The sequence below is a fragment of the Harpia harpyja genome, chromosome 1 (genome assembly GCF_026419915.1).
Source record: "Harpia harpyja isolate bHarHar1 chromosome 1, bHarHar1 primary haplotype, whole genome shotgun sequence".
Taxonomy (NCBI): Eukaryota; Metazoa; Chordata; class Aves; order Accipitriformes; family Accipitridae; genus Harpia; species Harpia harpyja.
The window spans coordinates 47,110,654-47,129,451 of NC_068940.1; the positions used below are offsets into that span (position 1 = coordinate 47,110,654).

Below are 18,798 nucleotides of genomic sequence, written 5' to 3' on the forward strand. Positions count from 1 at the left end.
TGCTCAGGGACTAGCTGGGTGTCGATCGGCAGGTGGTGAGCAATTGCACTATGCATCATTTGTACAGTCCCATCCTTTTATTATTGCTGTTGTCATTTTATTAGTGTTATCATTATTAGTTTCTTCTTTTCTGTTCTATTAAACCGTTCTTATCTCAACCCACGAGTTTTACTTCTTTTCCCGATTTTCTCCCCCATCCCACTGGTTGGGGGGGAGTGAGTGAGCAGCTGCATGGTGCTTAGTTGCTGGCTGGGGTTAAACCATGACAAAAATCCACGCTCAAAAGCATGGATTTTCAGACATCACCACAGTGCTGAACTTCAAATCAGAATTCAATGAGTGCCTATTCCTGAATTAACTTTAATCCAGCTCACACTCAGCTGCTGACAGGAGTACACAAGCCATACCAGAGGCTTTGGGTAGGCAAGCAAACCAAGTCATGTTCCCACAGCTTTACTGCCTGTATCCAATTAAGCAAGCTCAGGAGAAGGCCACATCCCACATGTCACAGCAGTGTGACTGACACCACACATGTAGGTATTACACATTCAGCAGGAATTCTCCCCAGTTTAAGTCCAAACGACAAATGCTTAGCAATATATATACACTAGGAAGTCAGAGGGAAGTGGTAATAATGGCAAAAGGTATTCAAAGGGATCAGTTTTTTGAACTCCCAATGGTTCAGTCACACACCAGCATTATACTGGTGTCCTGCCTCATCTACCTGCCACCAAAATTATGCTCCCCAAATGCTGAAAAAGCAGAATTCAGAAATTCTACCTTATAAATTTCAAATGTACAAGTGAATTCTCCCTACTTCCTCCCTCACAAAACACAGCATCTCACCCCAACACATATTATACAAGTTCAAGGGAATAAAACAAGGCAATTATAAAATGCAACTGTCATCTCAAGAGAACGTAAGTATGCAAGTAGAGGAAAAAAAACCTGCTGGTATTTTAGTTCAACTTCAAACCCTTAAATCTGTCAATCATTTCCCTAAAGTTTTTTCACGGAAGAGATTTCCCCATCAGCAACAAAAACAGAGAAATAACATTTTTACAGAACCAAGCCTGTTTTGTCTATTTATTCTTTCATAGTCAGTAGAAGTGATTTGTTTGCTGTAACCCCTAACACATACTGAGTACGTACCAGCTCTTACTACATTATAGCCCTGAACTCAGATCCCCAAACTTTTCTTTTTTCAAAAGAAGCCTTCTCTGAAGATGATCATACAGCTATGACAACACTGCAGTTCACATACACCAGTAAGAATTTTCAAAACACCTTTGATTTCATAGTTACTTGAAACTAAGACGTTGTGAAGCACCCTGAAAAGCTTTGCATCCTAAATGAGTACTTAAAGAAAATAGATGCCCTTGAAGGAGGCATTTTTAATAGTATTTAACCACTAACCCCAAAGCTTTGTGATTATACATGTTATGGTACCAAGTAAAATCTTCTTTATTTCTGAGAATATTCTGTGACTACTTGTGAGAGACTGAAAGAGTTATGTCTCAAACATTGTGGTGGGGCGAGTTCAGCTTAAAGACAAACCCTGCACAGCAAGGAGCCAAGATGAAAAGCCCATCAGCTCAGACATCAGCAACAGGAGAGGGAGGGCATGCTGGAGGTTGCGCAGCTCCCTGTTCTGATAAGCTGTTCTGATGGAAAGATCAAACAATGGCCGTGTCTGCAGGGAAGGAGAAGTTACTCCACAATCGACCCCCAAGCCCAAAGGCTCACAAACTGCTCATTAACCTGACGAGTTCGGGTGCCCACCTGAAGGAGGGGCAAGGATAATAAAAGGACACAAACTGAAGCCCCAGGTGCGCAAGCCCACTGGGACTGGACCCCTCGGCTGACTGGACCAACGCTGCACCCAGGACCGGTGAAATCTTTCTCTCTTCCTTTTTCTCTCTCTGTCTTCTTCCCTCTTTCCTTTTCCACAATCCCTACACCTCATCCATTTCAAGATATAAACCATTGACCAAGTCTGCGACTAAAAGTAGATCCAGCTGCCCCTAGACCCTTCTCTGAGGAGGAGTCTGGAAAGCAAGGGGGTCTGCTCTGAACCTCGTGACTCAACAGGGGGGATCTCCTTATTCCCTGAATTGATGTATATTGTTACACGGTTTACAGAAGTAGTCTTATGCCAATTCCTGTTGTGAGAAACCCTGCCACCTACTACCACGCCTCCCCAGTTCAGTTTGCTTCTGTCATGAATAAAATCTTTAACTGATTGTTTGGTGTCGTTTCACCTTAATTTAGCCCGAGGGAATTTCAAATTAAACACGACTCCCTGGTCTGTCCAGTCTGGGTCCTGACACTACTTCTGGATTATTTTACAAAGGCAACAGCAGCAGATGCCTTGTTAATACTGCATTAACTGTTTGAAGAACATCTGTAACCATTAACACAGTTTTTCCATACTGTTAATACAGTGTGTTCTTTCAAAAAGCCAAGATTTACCATTCTCCACATTCTCAGACGTTATCAAAGTTGTGGTTTGTCAGTCTATAGTGCAATGAGTACCTCCAAAAGATTACACAAAACATTAAGTGTCATCTTAAAAATGCTGCACTTGAAACTGAAAATTTGCAAGAATTTACAAAATAAAAAGCTAAATGGTTGTCAGCTAAAAACCAAACTTTAAGAAATGCAGTGAGTTTATCATGCAAGATCACTGAAGTTAAAAAGCAGTTTGTCATACCGTTTTCCTATATAAAGCATGTCCAAAGGGTGACTGTATCCACTGCAGTGGAAAGCTTTGCCATACCTTCTCTGCTATTAAATAGTTTGGCAGAGGCTGAAAAGTGAGTATTTTCAGACATACTAAAAATTCTTTCAATTTTCAAAACTGCTACAGCCTGCTCTATCTCTTAGAAGAGCTGTCTCTAAGGTGCAAGCCTTGCACACTGCACCTCAGAGCAATTCAGTTCGCTGTACCTGTTTGGAGCCATGCCTGTACCTGCACACTTTCTCACATGTCTGACTGGAGTCACAACAGCCACCACTCTTTCTGCTTGCCTGAAGCACAAGATTCCAACAGGATCAAGAAGCACCACTGTTTTTTATCATTTCTTTGCACTCCCAGTGACACAAATGTCTGCAGTCTTTCCATTAAGAACTCCAGGGACATCTTCCCGAGATCCAATGAAGGAAGAAAAAAAAGAAAAAAAAGAATGCTCTGTTGCTGCTACAGTAGACAGCTCCTCCTGCCATCCACGAAAGCTACTTCAGCATGAGAATTTTCAAACAGGACATGGCTATTCATCTTAAAATTACATTCAAGGATGCCTGTTCAGTTTCAAGGGCACCTTGGAGGAGAGGAACTTCAAATTCCAAAGGAAAGAGCTCACAGCACTAGCTGCTAATATTGCTGGCATTGCAAACTTCTAGACAGGGTACCAGTTTAGCTAACCCAGACAGCAGACTACTACAGCAGTACCTGACAAAGCACTTGTGAGAAGCTTCACCAGTTGTCAGCACATGACCTTAAGGAAACCAGTGATATTACACTGCAATTACCCAGAGGAAGTATTCAACCTAAACTTTACAGTGTACATTAAATCGGTTCTACCTGCTACAAGAGGGGGAAGAACAAATTCATAGCCACTGGAAGGAGCAACACTTTTTACATCCTTCCTTTGCTTCACAGATTTGCAGGCAGGCTGTCAATAGCTCATGTACTCAGAGCCAATACAGAGAGTAATGGCATTTCCTTGGTGTCAGAGAGATTAATGTTCTGTTCAGGTACAACAGCCAAACAGTGATTTTGCCTTCATGAGCCAAAACAAGCTACAACACATCAGTTTAAAGAAGTCAAACCCAAAAGTACTTTACAGACTGCAAAGGACACAGCAGCCTGACTAGCAAAAAGAATCTGCAGCCGCTCAGTATCTTGCAAACTCACCACCAGAATGTAGGGAAGTAAAAGCATGGCCCCAACACACATCAACTGAAAAGACTCTGGATATACCATAGTTAGAATACAGATGGGTAATATTATCAGCCTGGTTAGGAAGGAGAGCAAGATCAGAAGAGCTCTAATTTTTAAATAGTAAAAGACCATTTACACATCAAACCTGAGCAAAGGAAAAGAGGTAAATTCCTTCCTGCACTGAAGGTGCACATCAGTGGCAAAGGGAGAGGACATTTAATTTGTACAGTTACATAAGAGTGGGTGAAAGAGGACACATGCAACCGGGAGGATAAGTTTGGAATAACCAACAAACAGGATGAAAGCTAGCACATACAGATTAGCAATGCTGTGCAACTGTAAATCCCTCTAAATGCTCTGTTCTACTTAAAATTAAGCTTCTTTGATAGACCATAAACTAGGGAAATTGCAGTTCAAGTTTCCCCAGTTAGCTGCAGATATAAGTATTAAAGTTACAAAAAATAATCACAGAACAGCACTATTTTGGCATAGTCTACTATCTGTATAGGAAATTTTAATTTGAAAAAGCATGGTAAGTACACTCCCCAGCTAATAGAAAACAAAATATATACATTATTAAGACAGACACTGAAATGTTTGAACTATTTCATAAATTTGCACTAAAACCTCTAAGTAGTCTAGGACTTAAGTACAACAAAAGCCGAAACATAAGGGTATAGAAATCCACAATCAGGATTCCCAAACATCAAGGCTACCACATACCTGCAGCACAGAAATTACAAAAGAACCTGATCTTTTAAGATGTTAGTCCAACTTAATCCAGAATTACAAACATTAAATTATAACCTGAAAACAAGCGTTTGTTAGTTTCACCATTCACATGCTAAAAATATTACACCCAGTCATTTAAAAATTATGATTGCTGTCAATCTCCAAAGCATAATATCAAAACTCAGTCCATAAGGAATAAAAATATGCATTCCCCCCCCCCCCGCGGTTAACATTGCAAGAACACACAACTTTTGTTCGTGACACACATACAAGCACAAAACACCTGGCATCAGTTGCCTTAAGAAATGTATCAACATTAAATACGAAATCAAAATTTGAACCTGTAGCAGCAGAAGGTTCTTGAGTTCGGACAGTTACAGACAAAGACTCAGTGTCTTCAACTTTTTCTTCCTGTAAACTGGCATCCGTACTGAGTGCTGTGCTATGTGATGTGTTTCCAGGCGACCCCTGTTCACTGAACCTTTGGTCAGATTCAACAGGAATTTCTAAGTGGACTAGAATAGAGGAAAAAATTTTCATTGAGTAAAATGCACACAAAAGCATATTCCAGAACACTAACGTGTGTGTTCATCACATTACAGTGGTGACAGATACCCATCCACACTGAGACTGCTTGCTGTTGCATTAACACAAAATGAAGTTTTTACAACACAGCTACTTGTAGCAACCTCTAGATTTAGAGCTGCTTAGAAACACACAGGCTGCTAACTCTTTATAGCCTAAAATGGGATAGGTCTCCTCAAACCATTATCAGCACTCCCCCTGAAAGGGAATGGCAGGGAAGCACAGGGCAGAAAAAGGGAGCATTATCTCCACCCGATCTAAGAATAAAAGTATCCCATTTGATGTTTTTAGTGTTCAACAAGAGGATTAAACTGTAAGTTTAGCATTTGGCTTACTTCTTCAATCTGCAAGTGTTAAAACTTTGTAATCACCTCATTTTCACAAGCATAACCTGCATCCCTTAAAAAAAAAAAAAAAGCAAGCAAAAAACCCCAACCACAACATTTCCTTTAAGTTATTTTATGACCTACGGAGCTCTCCTTTTGCAAGGCTAGTTACCCCAGCCAGTTATCCCTCTACTGGAAAAGCTCCCATCACACAAAGGTTAAATGCTAGGGTTACTGACAGAGAAGGAATCAAAAGTAAAAGGCAATCCAGGCAGCAGAAATAGATATAAACTTTCCTTGAGTTTTCTCTGCACTGCTGATGAAATCAGATTGTAATTGCAAATACAGAGCCTGCAGGTTATGCAAGTAAAAATATAGTGCTTGCAACAACTAGATTACTGCCATGCCACCACAAATCTAGACTATACCAGGAAGCTGCTTACCCTTCTCAGATTCCTTTTGGTTAGATACTGCATCTTTCAAAGGCTGAATTTCTGTTGAAGTTGTGACATGATCGGTATTTAAAATCTCATGGCTAATACTAGACGAGAGTCTTGAAGATCGTCTCCTGATCTGGTCTCTTTCAGGGTTATCTGAAGAGTTCTTCAATTTTTCCTGAGCTGGAATAGACAAATTTAATAGTACCATGCAGTTACAGGATTACTAAATAGCTCACAAGCAAAAGTTAAAGTCCCCTCCCAGTTTGAAAGTGCGTTTAAGGACTGAGGTTAATAGCAAAAGCTAAACAGCCCTGGTGATTAGACCTCTCTGTAAAAGCTACAATCATATTAGCAGTTATAAATAGGCATAAAACTAGAGCAAAATCCTATCTTACAGGTATCTCAAATTTTTCTTTTAGTAACAGATTTGAAGTAAGAATACTGATCAATATCTTACTGGTAAAACATTGCTTTAAACAGCAACTGTCCCACAGACGTCGTAATACCGTAAGTTAGATGAGACAACTCAGACACACAAAACAACTTTGACCCTAAGCTGGGTAATGTATGTGCACTGAAGTTTTAAGACTTTGTGGTCCTAAGGAAGGGAAAGACAGCCTTCTTCAGACCTGCATCCCCTTGTTCATGATACTACTATAGCGAATACAGTTTTCTCTCCTCATCAACACACTCAAGTTCTTCAACATCACTACACGGCATACCAAGATAAAGTAGAAACTATTAGACTGCAGTGACATGAATATTTATCTAGTATTAAAGTTTCTTTGCTAAGCGATATGGTAGATCCTCCATCTAGTAACTAGAGAGTTTCTACAGCTCGAAAAAGGCTTTTATAACCTTCTACGTATTGGAGGCAATATAATCACTGCCTCCCCTATGTTAACTAACTTCTGCATCAAGACTCGCAGCTTGTGTCTCCTTTATCCAAATGCAGCTTCCAAGATTTAGGAGAGAATTTCAGCATGATGAATGGCCAATTTAAGAAAAGCAGGTGCTGCATTTCAGCCATTTCATTTATCACAGTTCAAGGTTAATACTACAGACTTTTCCCCCCCTCCACTTAAGCTTCAAGAACTCATAGGTAAAAATACTGTGAGAGTTGAATACCAAAAAATACTCACACAAGTTTTTTTCAATCCTGGGACGCTTTGATGGAACTTCACCTCCTTTAGGTATTTTCCGACGTCTTAACTCCAAAGTTATGGGCTGCAGTGTCTGAGAACTTGGCTCTACATATTTAGATAGAGAACAAAAATTGACCGAAGCTGCGAAACTCTTCAAAACATAAACTCCTAAGCCTCACAACTTAAAAAAATGGACTTGCATAAGTACAGTTTCACCCGGCTTTCCAAAGTCTACATAGTAGTAGTTAATCCTACTGCAGACATGTCTTATAATATAGGAAGATTACTTGCCTAAATCTCCTCTCTGACCAAACCACTGAAGCTCCAAATCTGACTAACAAGTATGCTCTCAGCTGTCCTAAACAAGCCTGAACAAAGACGAGTTTAAAATTTTTTAAAAGTTTCTAGAAACTTAAGCTGTGAAAGAGCAAGATACTTTTCATTCCTTTAGGTAAGTTTAGAAGGGTTCTGATATATGGCCTAAACATTTAAGTTTAGCTACATACCTGTTGGAGGTGTTATCGGCGGTCTTCCACGTTTTCGTTTAGTTTCTTTTGCGTTTTCCTGTGGACTCTTTACATTGTCATTCTCAGGCTTCTTCTCAATTTCTGCATCTACTGAATATTCCATATCATTCTCTGATATGTTCTCTTTATCTTCTTTTCCATTCTTAGATATATTCTTTTCTGAGACCTTGCCTTTTTCCGAGATGACAATCAATTTTCCTTCTTTATCAGGTTGCTTAACTCTTCTCTCAGTCTTCAATGTCTTTTCATCCTTGTCTTTCTTTGCATTACCTGTTGCTTTCCTCTGTTCTTTAAATTTCTCCCGCTTTTCAGAAGATGACAGAATTTCATTACCTCTTTCCTTAGGCTTAGCATTACCCACAATATTCTAGAATTAAGAGAATGACACATGAATATTAACTTATTGCAATATGAAAGCCCTCCCCCGCCTCTGTATTTAGTAGACTTGCATCCTTGTCCAATTTTTCAAAGGATAAAAGCATATATTCTATTGCAACCCATAGATGAAAACTTAAGAGGCACTTAAACTGTTCAAGGACCCATGCATCTTCAACAGGACAGTGCAATGGATTCACTCTTTTCACAACTCGGTGACATAAGATATTCGCTGTTTCTTTGTTCTCACATGCGGGTTAGGTCCATACTAGCTTGCGCAGTACTACTTAAAGCCTGCTTGGGACACTGAAGAAAGAGTGGGAGTCAAGAGCACAGAAAAGGGCAAACAGCTCAATCACTTAGATGCAAAAACCATTTTCCTTTCACAAAAGTGTCTCATTCAAAATAGACCAGTATTTAGCTTGTAATTATCACTGCTACTGAAACATGCTAAGTAAAGAGTCATGTAAAGCAACTGCAATTACCAACTTCATCAGGAATCACATGATGTCAAAATTTACACATTTAAATTTAAAAACAAAACTTTAAACTTTATCTTTCTGTAATTTGTGTTCAGCATGAGGACATGAAAATCCTTAATAGTCCCTGGCCAGCAAGCTACTGATACTGATTCAACCATAATCTCATTTCCCTATAGTTCTTATATAATAACACCAAACCAGGAAGAACACCCCTGTATCAACAGGTCACTGCTACTCAATGTCCATTCCACTTTGTGATCAGGTTTCATATTAACACCACCTGGGGGGATGCCGATTTTGGGTTTTTCCCCTTCCAAAGATTCTGCTACAGGCTGTCCCAGAAGTTCTCTGCTCTGATGAACAGAAACCTTCTAACTTAGCACCTGGGTTAATAATTTATATTTGGTTGTGTGTCAACAGTGCCTTTAGTTGAACTAAGTTCCCTCTTCCTGTTGCCTAATAAATTCAAGCATTAAAGAACAACCATACTCCTTTCCAGCCATAGTACTGCAAGGCACAACAAGCTTAAACTTTGAACAATGATCAGAGGACAAGAAGGGCTAAATACCTCAATACCTTTTTGGGAAAAGCAAGCAGCTGACCGAGTTATACAAAATTCTGAGACTTAAGACTCACTATCTCCTTGTACTAGACAGTATATCTTGCCTCTTCCCACCCCAGTCTTTATAGCTATATGTGGCTTACATGAACCAATACCTTTTAAGACTGCTGTTTTCAGACCACAGTCCTAAGAAATAATCTTAATGCAACAAAATAGTGAATGTGTAATCTGCTCCACCCTCTATGATATTATTTCAACCATACTTGGCACAGAGGTGATAAAAAAAAAGCACTTTTTAAGAATGTGAGATCAAATTGCTGTATATTTCATGAAAACAGCAACACAAAGGGAAAGAAAGTCTTTCACCTTCTTAGGTGTCTGAGCACCACTTTTACCAAACATCATAAAAATCTGTCTTCTGTAAATTCCTTAAATGCCACAGCTATGGGAGAATCTTCAGTGGAAACTCAAACATTAGTGTAAAAAAAAAAATCAAAGCACAACCATCAGACATTACGTTTCAACAGTTGTGCTGCTCAAAGAACCATCTGATTTGAATCAAGTATCTGGTACTGGAACACACATGAACCATCTTAATCAAATTATTCTCAAGAAACTGAACCATAAATACAGTATGTCTGAATTACCTCTTGATGTTACTGAACTCTTAAAAGCTGTGTGTCCTTGTGTAAGTACATTCATGCTGTGCAGGTCATTAGCATTTTACCATCACTGTTCAATATAGCATGTTACACCCTGTACACGGGGACAGGGTAACACTGTCATTAAAGAAAAGACAACCAGCTTACATTGCTCCCTTCAGAAATCAGGTGTTTTGGGGACTTTTTAAGAACAGCTAAGATCTAAGCTATGTCTGTCTTCATGGCTACAGTCTCTCCAAATGATGAAGAGGAATCAGACACTTGCCCTCCACTGCCAGCATGCTGCTACATTACTGTTGTACCTGAATCCACACCTTACTTATGTAACTTACATTCACAACTGAATCTTGAGCTCTCCAGTGGCTCAAGTATTTTTTTTAAACTTTACTTCTGATTGTGTAAACAGAGCTCACTAGGAAATTCTCCCTTTATGCTTTTTTATGCTAAAGAACAGAACAAAAATGTTCTAGCATAACTTATCTCTTGGGTTAAAAGAAATCTTCCCTGCCAGTGGTTAAATGGAGACAAAAACTTAAACTCCTTTTAAAACCCACCCAAAGCTATGCAGAAACATGAAACTCCCTAAAGGAGAGAGGAGAGACAAAATATTTTGCCTTTCTTATGCAGAATATTTCTTAAGATTGTTCAATTTCATGCATTTAGGGTTAAATATGGTAGAAATATTTCTCATGGCAATGAAGATTCTTCAAGTAGTTCCCTTGTGAGTACTAGTCAACCCTCAACCAGGCACAATTATTACCATTTGAAAGCTATTAAGAGCACTTTGTGGCAAATCTGAAATAGTTTTCCCTCCCAGCCTTGCAGATACACAAATCTGGAGACCTTCAAGGAATGGCATGCCTCTTCACAACAGTGACAGATTTAAATTGTATCCATTAATACTCAGTATTGGAATCTGTATTTAAGACTTGTGTTTTGGGGGAGGGATTCAGTTTCTTTGCTCAAACTTAACATTCCAGAAAACTAAAAGCAGAAGGTATGACTAAAAACACAGGCTACAGCTACCACACAGGAATGTGTGGCAAGATCTCAAACTTAAAACCACTCCTGTAACGAAAATTATTCTGAAGCAGGTACTTAAGAAGTTTTAATCAAGTTACACAGGACTAGAACTTGTCAGCCTTTCCTACAAAGTGCCCACACATGAAAACTGAAGTACAAAGCAGCACTTCTTCCTTCTCACCATCAGCAGGAAATTTTTTTTTTTTTTTAAATGGCTCACTGCTACTTTCCATCATAAGCTGAAGGTTGTTGAACCTACAGCGCTGAGCAGGTGAAGACTTGGTAGAACAGCCAAACTATAGAAGCAGAACATGGGATTAGTAAAAAAGCTTATCTTCTCAAAGTTGTGAGGTGAAAGATTACCAGACAGCTTCCTTAAAAGTCTCAAGACAATCAAGTAGTTATTTTGGGAAAGAACAGTTTCCATCAACTCCATAGTTCCCATCCCTTAATTTTTAAGATGCATGTATTTAAACTAATCTCAAACAGGTGAAACAATGTGTGTTTCAATAACCTACCACTAGCTTTAGTACGTACATTCTGAATCTTCCAATGATTTTTAGAAAACTGTTTTATTTGTGTGCCTATGACAACTTTAGTTCAAGAGATGCATTCATGAGAACATGAGCCTGAGAGGTTTGTAAATCATACCATGAAGATTTGCATAACCTTTTCATTTTAACAGATTTTATTTCAGATGTATTGTATGTTAGCAGTTGAGATGTTTCATTCATTTCATATTTTGTAATTCATCAAATCTAGCCACCTGAACTGTCAATTTTAGAATACGCTAGTAGTATGAACACAATACTTACCTGATCTTTGGAAAAAGCTTTGACATGAATGTTTTTGACAGTCTGAACTACACCATCATAAAATTTCACAGTGTATGTACCTAAAATTTGAAAATAAAGCATAAGAGTTTAAAGATTAGAAGTTATTTAACAGAGCATTTGCTAACAGCTCCAATACTCTAGCTGCATATTTAGCTCTAGGTAAAAGCTGCCTTATCTGTGTTAGAAACTGCAACAGCAGAGGTCTTATCACAGGCCAGGTAAGGGAGAAACAGTGAAGTTACCAAAAATAATTATGGTAAGCATAAAGCTGCACATCTAAGCTTAGAGTTGCTCCTTAGATATACTTTCCTCACAAAACCCCCCAAAATTTCTGGTAGAATACTCCAATAGATAATTACAGACTTTTTCTCCTTGATCTTACAACATATAGGCAATCTAAAGAAAGCACAGCACAAGAACAACACAAGTCCTTCAAGGTTCCTTAATGGTATTCAAAAAGGAGAAGCATGGCTGTACTTTTTTTCTTCCCTATTTGTAAAGGGTTTTTGCAGCTCTGACACTAGTTTTACTGCAGTTACATGCATCTCTTGACAATAAACTTAAGAAACAACTTTTCCAAAATATATACTTAAAGCAATTACTGACTGGATATCCCAGCAGAAAGTTCTTTTATCTCATGAAAAAGGTAAGAGGTTAGGTTAAAAATGTTGAGGGCAGAGTAAAACATATAATTGAAAATAAAACTTTTCACAGTTGTCTTCTGTCTGCTGTACCTGCTGTCTCCACCTAAGCAAAAAGGTTAGAATACAATTAGAAATGCATTACTAAAAAGCATGACAAAACCAAAAGTGACTCCTTACCATCTTTGTTAACAGAAGTAACTTTGGCTGGATAGAAGCGACAATCAGACCAGCATGCCAATACCTGATCATTTATATGAAATCCCTACAAGACAGGAGTTAAAAGTGTTTTCATCTGAGAATTACTGAAACATACAACTTCACTAAAACATCAAAATTATTAGTTTTCCAATATTTAAAATAAATCATAAAACTTATACAGCAGGCAACACAGCAACAGTGGAGCATTTTAATGGTCACAATTCATACAACTGCACGTTAAATGTAACATACTCAAATGTCCTCTATTTTCTACTTACTGCACAACCTTCTTCCTCATGTAATCCTTCTTTTCTTAACTGTATTTTCTCTAAGGGACGCAAATAAGGACTGTCCCAACAAAACCATTCATCATATCTATGGTTCCAGCGTTTGAAATGGATAAGTACTTTTCCTTCTTCATAATCAATTTCTTCAATGTGAGCTGGATACCTGGTCAAAAGGTAGATTAAAATATTTCAATTAAGAATAAGGTAAGCTGTCTCAGACACTTAAGTACAGTACAAAACATGACACAAATGGAGCCTTCTGCATGATCAAAAGCAAAATATCTGAAGATCTGCTTGATCAGGTGTGATGGGGAGCCAAGTAACTACACCTAACAACCTTTAGTTTCTACAATCTTGATATTATTTGATGTATCACTTGTATAAGCAATAAAGATGCTACAAAATTACTAAGAGCTCAGCACAGGACAAATCCCAAAACTGAACAGCAAAGGCAAACATTGGCTGCAGGAAGAAGAGACAACTAAGGAGTTCTTAGTCTGGTGTGGAAAAAACAACATAACTAGAGATCAAGAAGTCAGAAAATCCTTCCCTACACCTAGAAATTTCACATATTCAGAAAACTGATAGCTTCAGCTCCCTCTTATCAAGAGTAACACCTGGAGGTCAATACACTCACTTCTCTCAGAGATATCCATCAACAGGCATCATGAATCATCTTCCCAGTGTAACAGCAAAAGTCTAGCAGGCATGCTAAACTTAATTTAAGTTACAGATTCCCAAAGTTAAATTTAATCTGCAAAGTCCTAGGACTTAAATAAAAATCTCTCAGTATTTTAGAAGTACAGGAATCTGAGATGAGTTAAATCCCATTGTTTCTAACCAGGAAGACCTTATAAACTATGCATTTCTTTAATTGCATTGGTAATTTGTAACTTCAGTAAGTATTTCAGAATAATAGCATATTTCACTATCCCAGCTGAAGGTAACATCCCAAGTATTGACATCTTCCGCTCCGCAATAATAGTGCCAGAGGGAAATCTTCACTTGTCAGTGTTTTCAGTTATTTGTGGAAGAAAGGCAAGGCCCCACTGAATTCTTCAACAAAAGGCTGAAGAAAAAGAGACCCAAATCCACAATTACTCTGTACCTGGTAAATCACACTTAAAAAGATAGAACAAGTGGTAGAAAGAAATGGCATCTCAAAAGAATCAAGCCTGATGCTAAAAACAAAACCCAGACATGTCAGAATTAAGACTTAAATGCAGACTACCATTCTACAATCCTACACAGATGAAAAGCTACCTACAACTCAAATTCTCCAGCGTATCTGAGACATCTAGTCATGACTTGTTCAAAAGAGCTACAAATAGGCCATGCTAGAGACTTACACTGCAACCACAGACAAAGGCCCTGCCTAACACTCGATGCCACATGCCTCAAGTTATGCCATTAGTTCATCCCAATATATTATCAAGACACATGCAGCAAAGGCTGTGGAGGAGAGGAAGACAAATGGGAGACACTTATGGCAGGGACAACTAATTGGTTACCAGCTTCCTAGGAAGGAAGTAACTAACTTCCTTTGTGTGACAGTCAACATATTTCATATTTAGGTAACCCCAAGCACTGCCCTGCACAGGTTCATAAGGAGGTAATATTCAGTGTCTTTCCACATAAAACAACATAGTTCTATTAAATGTAGTTTATTCTTAGATATCTCAGCAACTGCCTATCACTAAGTACAGGTAATGACAAAAATCAGTATCCAGTTCCCTACGAAGTGCAGCAAAAACAGGGGTAGGAATTCCCAGTTCCTCTCAACAAGAGACTACCCAGAAGGATGCTTTTGCCATCAGGACTGCAATGGGCCTAGGGCTTCTCCAGATTCTCAAAGATCAAGAGGGAAGCTGATAAAAATGACAGAGTAGCAACTCAACATTATGCTAAGAATCCAGTCCATGCAGATAACCACCTCTGGTAAACACACTCAATCCACCTTCTCCCACTGCCCAAGTGACAAGAGCCAACTAACTCTATGATGCAAGACAGTTCCCTGCTTCATAACCCAGTAAAAGGAGGAACCTTCTCCACCAGAAGAACCATCATCCTAGAACCATACACAAATATCATCTGCACCTATGCCACCTCACCTTCTAAAGACTCCCTGATGGGGGAGAGATGCTGATGTATCATCAAGAAAAACATGCCTGACAAGACCAAGTTTCAGCCTGGTTGAGAGCTGGTGTGGGTGCACTGGAGCTCTCAGCCAGCTCCTGGATTACATGCTGCAAAGTCCGAACAAATCTTCTCTTTCTGAAGCAACCAACGTCAGCAAACATATGTTTGGTGCTCTTGGAACAGTAAACCTATTAGAAGCTGCGCTAGATCTATCCACGAACTTTGACAGCCCCCTCCCTGATATCGCCTTCCATTCAGAAACACAACACTGGCAACTTCAAAAGAAAGAAGAAAGGTTCACAGGCTGTCAACAGCTCTGAGCACCATACATTGACAGTGCAAGCTTCCTTACTCCAACATCTGTACCCTAGCCTTCAAAGTGTTGAGCAAGCATGCCACATCAGGAGGTACAAGTCCTCACAGATATATACAGAAGAGGAATGATACAGCATATCCATACACACGCACCAAAAAGTCTGTGAACATGCCAAGGGGTAGAGGTAACTTAAAAGAAATTCAGACTTGTTTATCAAGAAAACATACTATGTGAGGACACACAAAGTGAAAGGCCGATAGCTGAAGCCTGGTTAAGGCCTGAAAAAGAAGAGTACAACTGCCATGTGTCCAGTGATGGTCCAACACATCCTCTCCCAAACCACAAAGGAAACATTTAGCTGACTCCATGGGTTTTCAAGACAGCTAACTGATCCTGTGTAAGAAATCCCCAACAGGTACAGATTTGAATATTTATCTAACACACTGTGAAAAATAAGCTGAAATCAGACACAACTTCTTGAAATATATTGGGAGGCCAAAACAAGTAGTTTTCCAGCTCAATTCAAAAGGATTGACAAGTACCTTTCAAGGCCTTTTCCAGTGGCTAACGAGCAAGGGAAAACATCCAAGATGCCCAAACTGCTGGCATTAGTTTTGATAAGAACCCAAGCAACAATCAAAAGCTCCAGCAGTGTAACTCTCAACAGACAGGGGTTAGCAATGACTGGCAACTTCAGACTTCTGCTGTCAGAGCACAGCAAACAATATGAAAATGGGTTTCTTGTAGACACGAGTGTAAAACCATCCTCTTCTGGGAAGAGGTAAGTATCTCGAAATTCAAAATCAGGGTGCTGACTGAAGGAGTTCTTATCTCACAGTCCTAGACTAGTGTGTCTCTCTCCTCCTTTCCCATATAGCAAAATGGAATTGCTGTAACCCCCCCCTCTCTCAGAGCTAGGAAATGACAAGCTTACTGCAGTCAAAGCAATGCTAAGAGGAAAGGAAGCATCTAAGAGAAGCAGTACTATGAAGGACAACAGCTATGGGGTTACATCTTTTCAGCACTGAGACAAAGTTCTAACAACACAAGCAATTAAACTCATGGCACTGACAATCTAAACCTTAACAGGGTAGCACAATACTCTAAAAAATACTAATCTTGTTTTCAATGCTCAAGAGCATCAACCAGAATCAAAAGTCTCTTCATATCCATTTTGCTTGCACAACAGACAGAAGAACTTGAAGAGGTGTCATTACAATAAGGTTAACACAAGAGGTATCATCATTTGCCTACTGCAGGCATTCAGTGCAGAGTCATACAACCTCTTTTCAGTAAGAGAGGCTGTCTGCAGCTAGCCAGCGCTGAAGAGTTTAAATGATCCAATGCAAAAAATTTCAAGAACTCAATTCAGCCAGGACAGTGTGTGCATGTACATCGTTACAGCTAGCCTCTCTGGGATCTCTCCATTTTAGGACTGCACTGCTGGGGCAGTCCCACTACTCCATCCTCTGAATTCCAGTGCTGTGTACCAAGACACCTTTCAGCATGCACGGAGGCACTGCCTGATGGCCAGAGCTCTCCCCCTTTAGTGCTCTGAGGTCAAAAGACACTGTCACAAGCCTTTCGTAACAGCTTTGATGCATCAACCAAGCCAAGCACCAAAAGTACTCACTGTACACCCTGGAGTTCAAGTCTAGGTGGTGACAGACAACTGCACCAGGAATTGAAGTGCACTTCCAATACATTATGATTCCAGATACAACAAAGCAACCTTCAGTAAGAGCTCTAAAGATGCAAAATTCACTTTGCACTTTGCCAGGGATCAGACTCTGCATTGACTACTCTGCTGGCATACACAATTTTTTTTTCCTCTTCACAGGGTTGGTATCACATCCAAACACACTGAAGTCTTGAACTAGCATGTCAGGGCACAAGCCACTGCCATGAAAGGCAGGTAGATGGGGCTCCGAGATGAATACTTTCCAAAGCACTATTGCTGTTGAGAAGCAATACTGGCCCATGAATTGACTGGTGTGTTTGGTACTAAGCACAGAAATCAAAGCCAGCCCTCCAATCAAACAAGAGACTTCTGCCTATGTTTAAGTGCCAACATAGCAACAAAAGTACACACAAGAAAAGCTCGGACCTCTGAAGGTCTAGCACTGGGAAAAGCAAGTATCAGCAAACAGAAAGTTTTGTGTCCACATAAAAGGAGCACATTGTTACCACACCATAGAGTGGTCCTGTTCACACAGCAGCAAGTGAAAGTAGTAGGGGAAAAAGAAGTCTGCTGTCCTCTACAAATCCACACCTGGGGACGTGTGTCACCCTGTCACCACCGATACTGCTAGAGAAAATAAGCCCCCAGCTCTTACAAGTTTCAGTTCACGAACCCTGAAAACAGAAATACACAGATCACCAGTCAAGGTAACATGGACTTTCTGACCCAGGTTTCAAAAGCTTAGCAAGCAAAAGAAAGTTAACTCTCCAGTTCGGAAAGTTTAGTTGTGAGATCACAGAGTTGCAAAACACTGTGCATAAGACAGGTCATTTAAGATCAAGTGGTTTTAAAAACCAAACAACACTGCTTAGTTTTGGACATGCAGCATATCCAAAATTCAAATTTAAGACAAGGGATCTGTGGAAACTATAGTAGGTGTTGAATTCCCCCCCTCAAAGTTTTCCCATGTAGGAGCTGTGTACGCCTATACTTTGAGATACTGTTATTGTCCAAATGTGTCAGAATGATAAGTCATGGACACAAGTTACTAGCCTTACTCAAACACAATCTATACTAAACTGCATCTTTAATAAGCCTACATTACAGACAGGCTAAGAAATCTCTTCTTTGTAGGCATGACTTTTTTTTTTTTTTGCTGTATAAACAAAGCTCAAGAATACAAAAGATGCATGCAGATTCAAATCAAAGCCCTACCTACGCAACTCTTGGTTAAACAGGAAAGCCAACATAACATGCAAGTATGATTTAACATTTGTCCTTCATGCTCTTTATAGAAAGAGCTATGTTTACTCATTTTCACAATTCCAATCCCCTTATACCTGGAAAGCAGAGAAATACTCCGCATGCAACCAAGATGTTTTGGAACAAGCCCCCTGCGTCTAAGGCAGTGCTCCATCCTTCTGGGATGTCCAGATGGTTTTCAACACGGTGACTTCTGCACACTTAACCTGCCAGCAGGTTCCAGAGCCTGAAGTACAATCATGTCTAACCCACACAGACTCTTAAATAAAAGTCAACTACAGCTGATTTCAGGAGAAAGAAGATATCTTAAGAAGCTAACAAAACCAAATTAATTCCTGTACTTAAGAAGTCTTTGACTCCAGCAATTTTCATTGTATGCCTCATTCACCGAGCATTATTAAATGATAATTTTTGAGCTAACTTCCTAAAATTAACAGTTAGAAGGCTCAAAGTTAGCCCAAGTAACTTTTAGGTCCTTCTCCCCCTTCCTACTGCAGTGGTTAGTCAAGAAAAGTGCTCCTCCTCAGAACCAAAGTCTGCAAGACAGGCTCCAGAGCAGACTTCTTAGTGTGAAATGCATTTCCCCACCCACTTTTTTAATTCCAAAGCTGACCATCCTCAAATGAGCATAG

At 39.5% G+C, this 18,798-nt stretch overlaps 1 protein-coding gene across 8 annotated transcripts in view; it reads right to left on the minus strand.

Annotated features, from left to right (window-relative positions):
* PHF20 (PHD finger protein 20) overlaps window positions 1-18,798 on the minus strand; it is a 74,803-nt gene that overhangs the window by 41,806 nt on the left and 14,199 nt on the right. For 6 of the 8 annotated variants that reach the window (XM_052791600.1, XM_052791609.1, XM_052791618.1 and 3 more), the window contains 7 exons: window positions 12,759-12,930; window positions 12,460-12,544; window positions 11,618-11,697; window positions 7,678-8,065; window positions 7,169-7,276; window positions 6,030-6,206; window positions 5,017-5,190 (listed from right to left, as the gene is read on the minus strand). In XM_052791600.1, coding sequence (XP_052647560.1) covers window positions 5,017-5,190; window positions 6,030-6,206; window positions 7,169-7,276; window positions 7,678-8,065; window positions 11,618-11,697; window positions 12,460-12,544; window positions 12,759-12,930 — 1,184 coding nt within the window. Of the gene's footprint in view, window positions 1-5,016; window positions 5,191-6,029; window positions 6,207-7,168; window positions 7,277-7,677; window positions 8,066-11,617; window positions 11,698-12,459; window positions 12,545-12,758; window positions 12,931-18,243; window positions 18,382-18,798 lie in introns of those variants that run through there. The other 2 variants (XM_052791639.1, XM_052791646.1) reach the window with 2 other exon arrangements.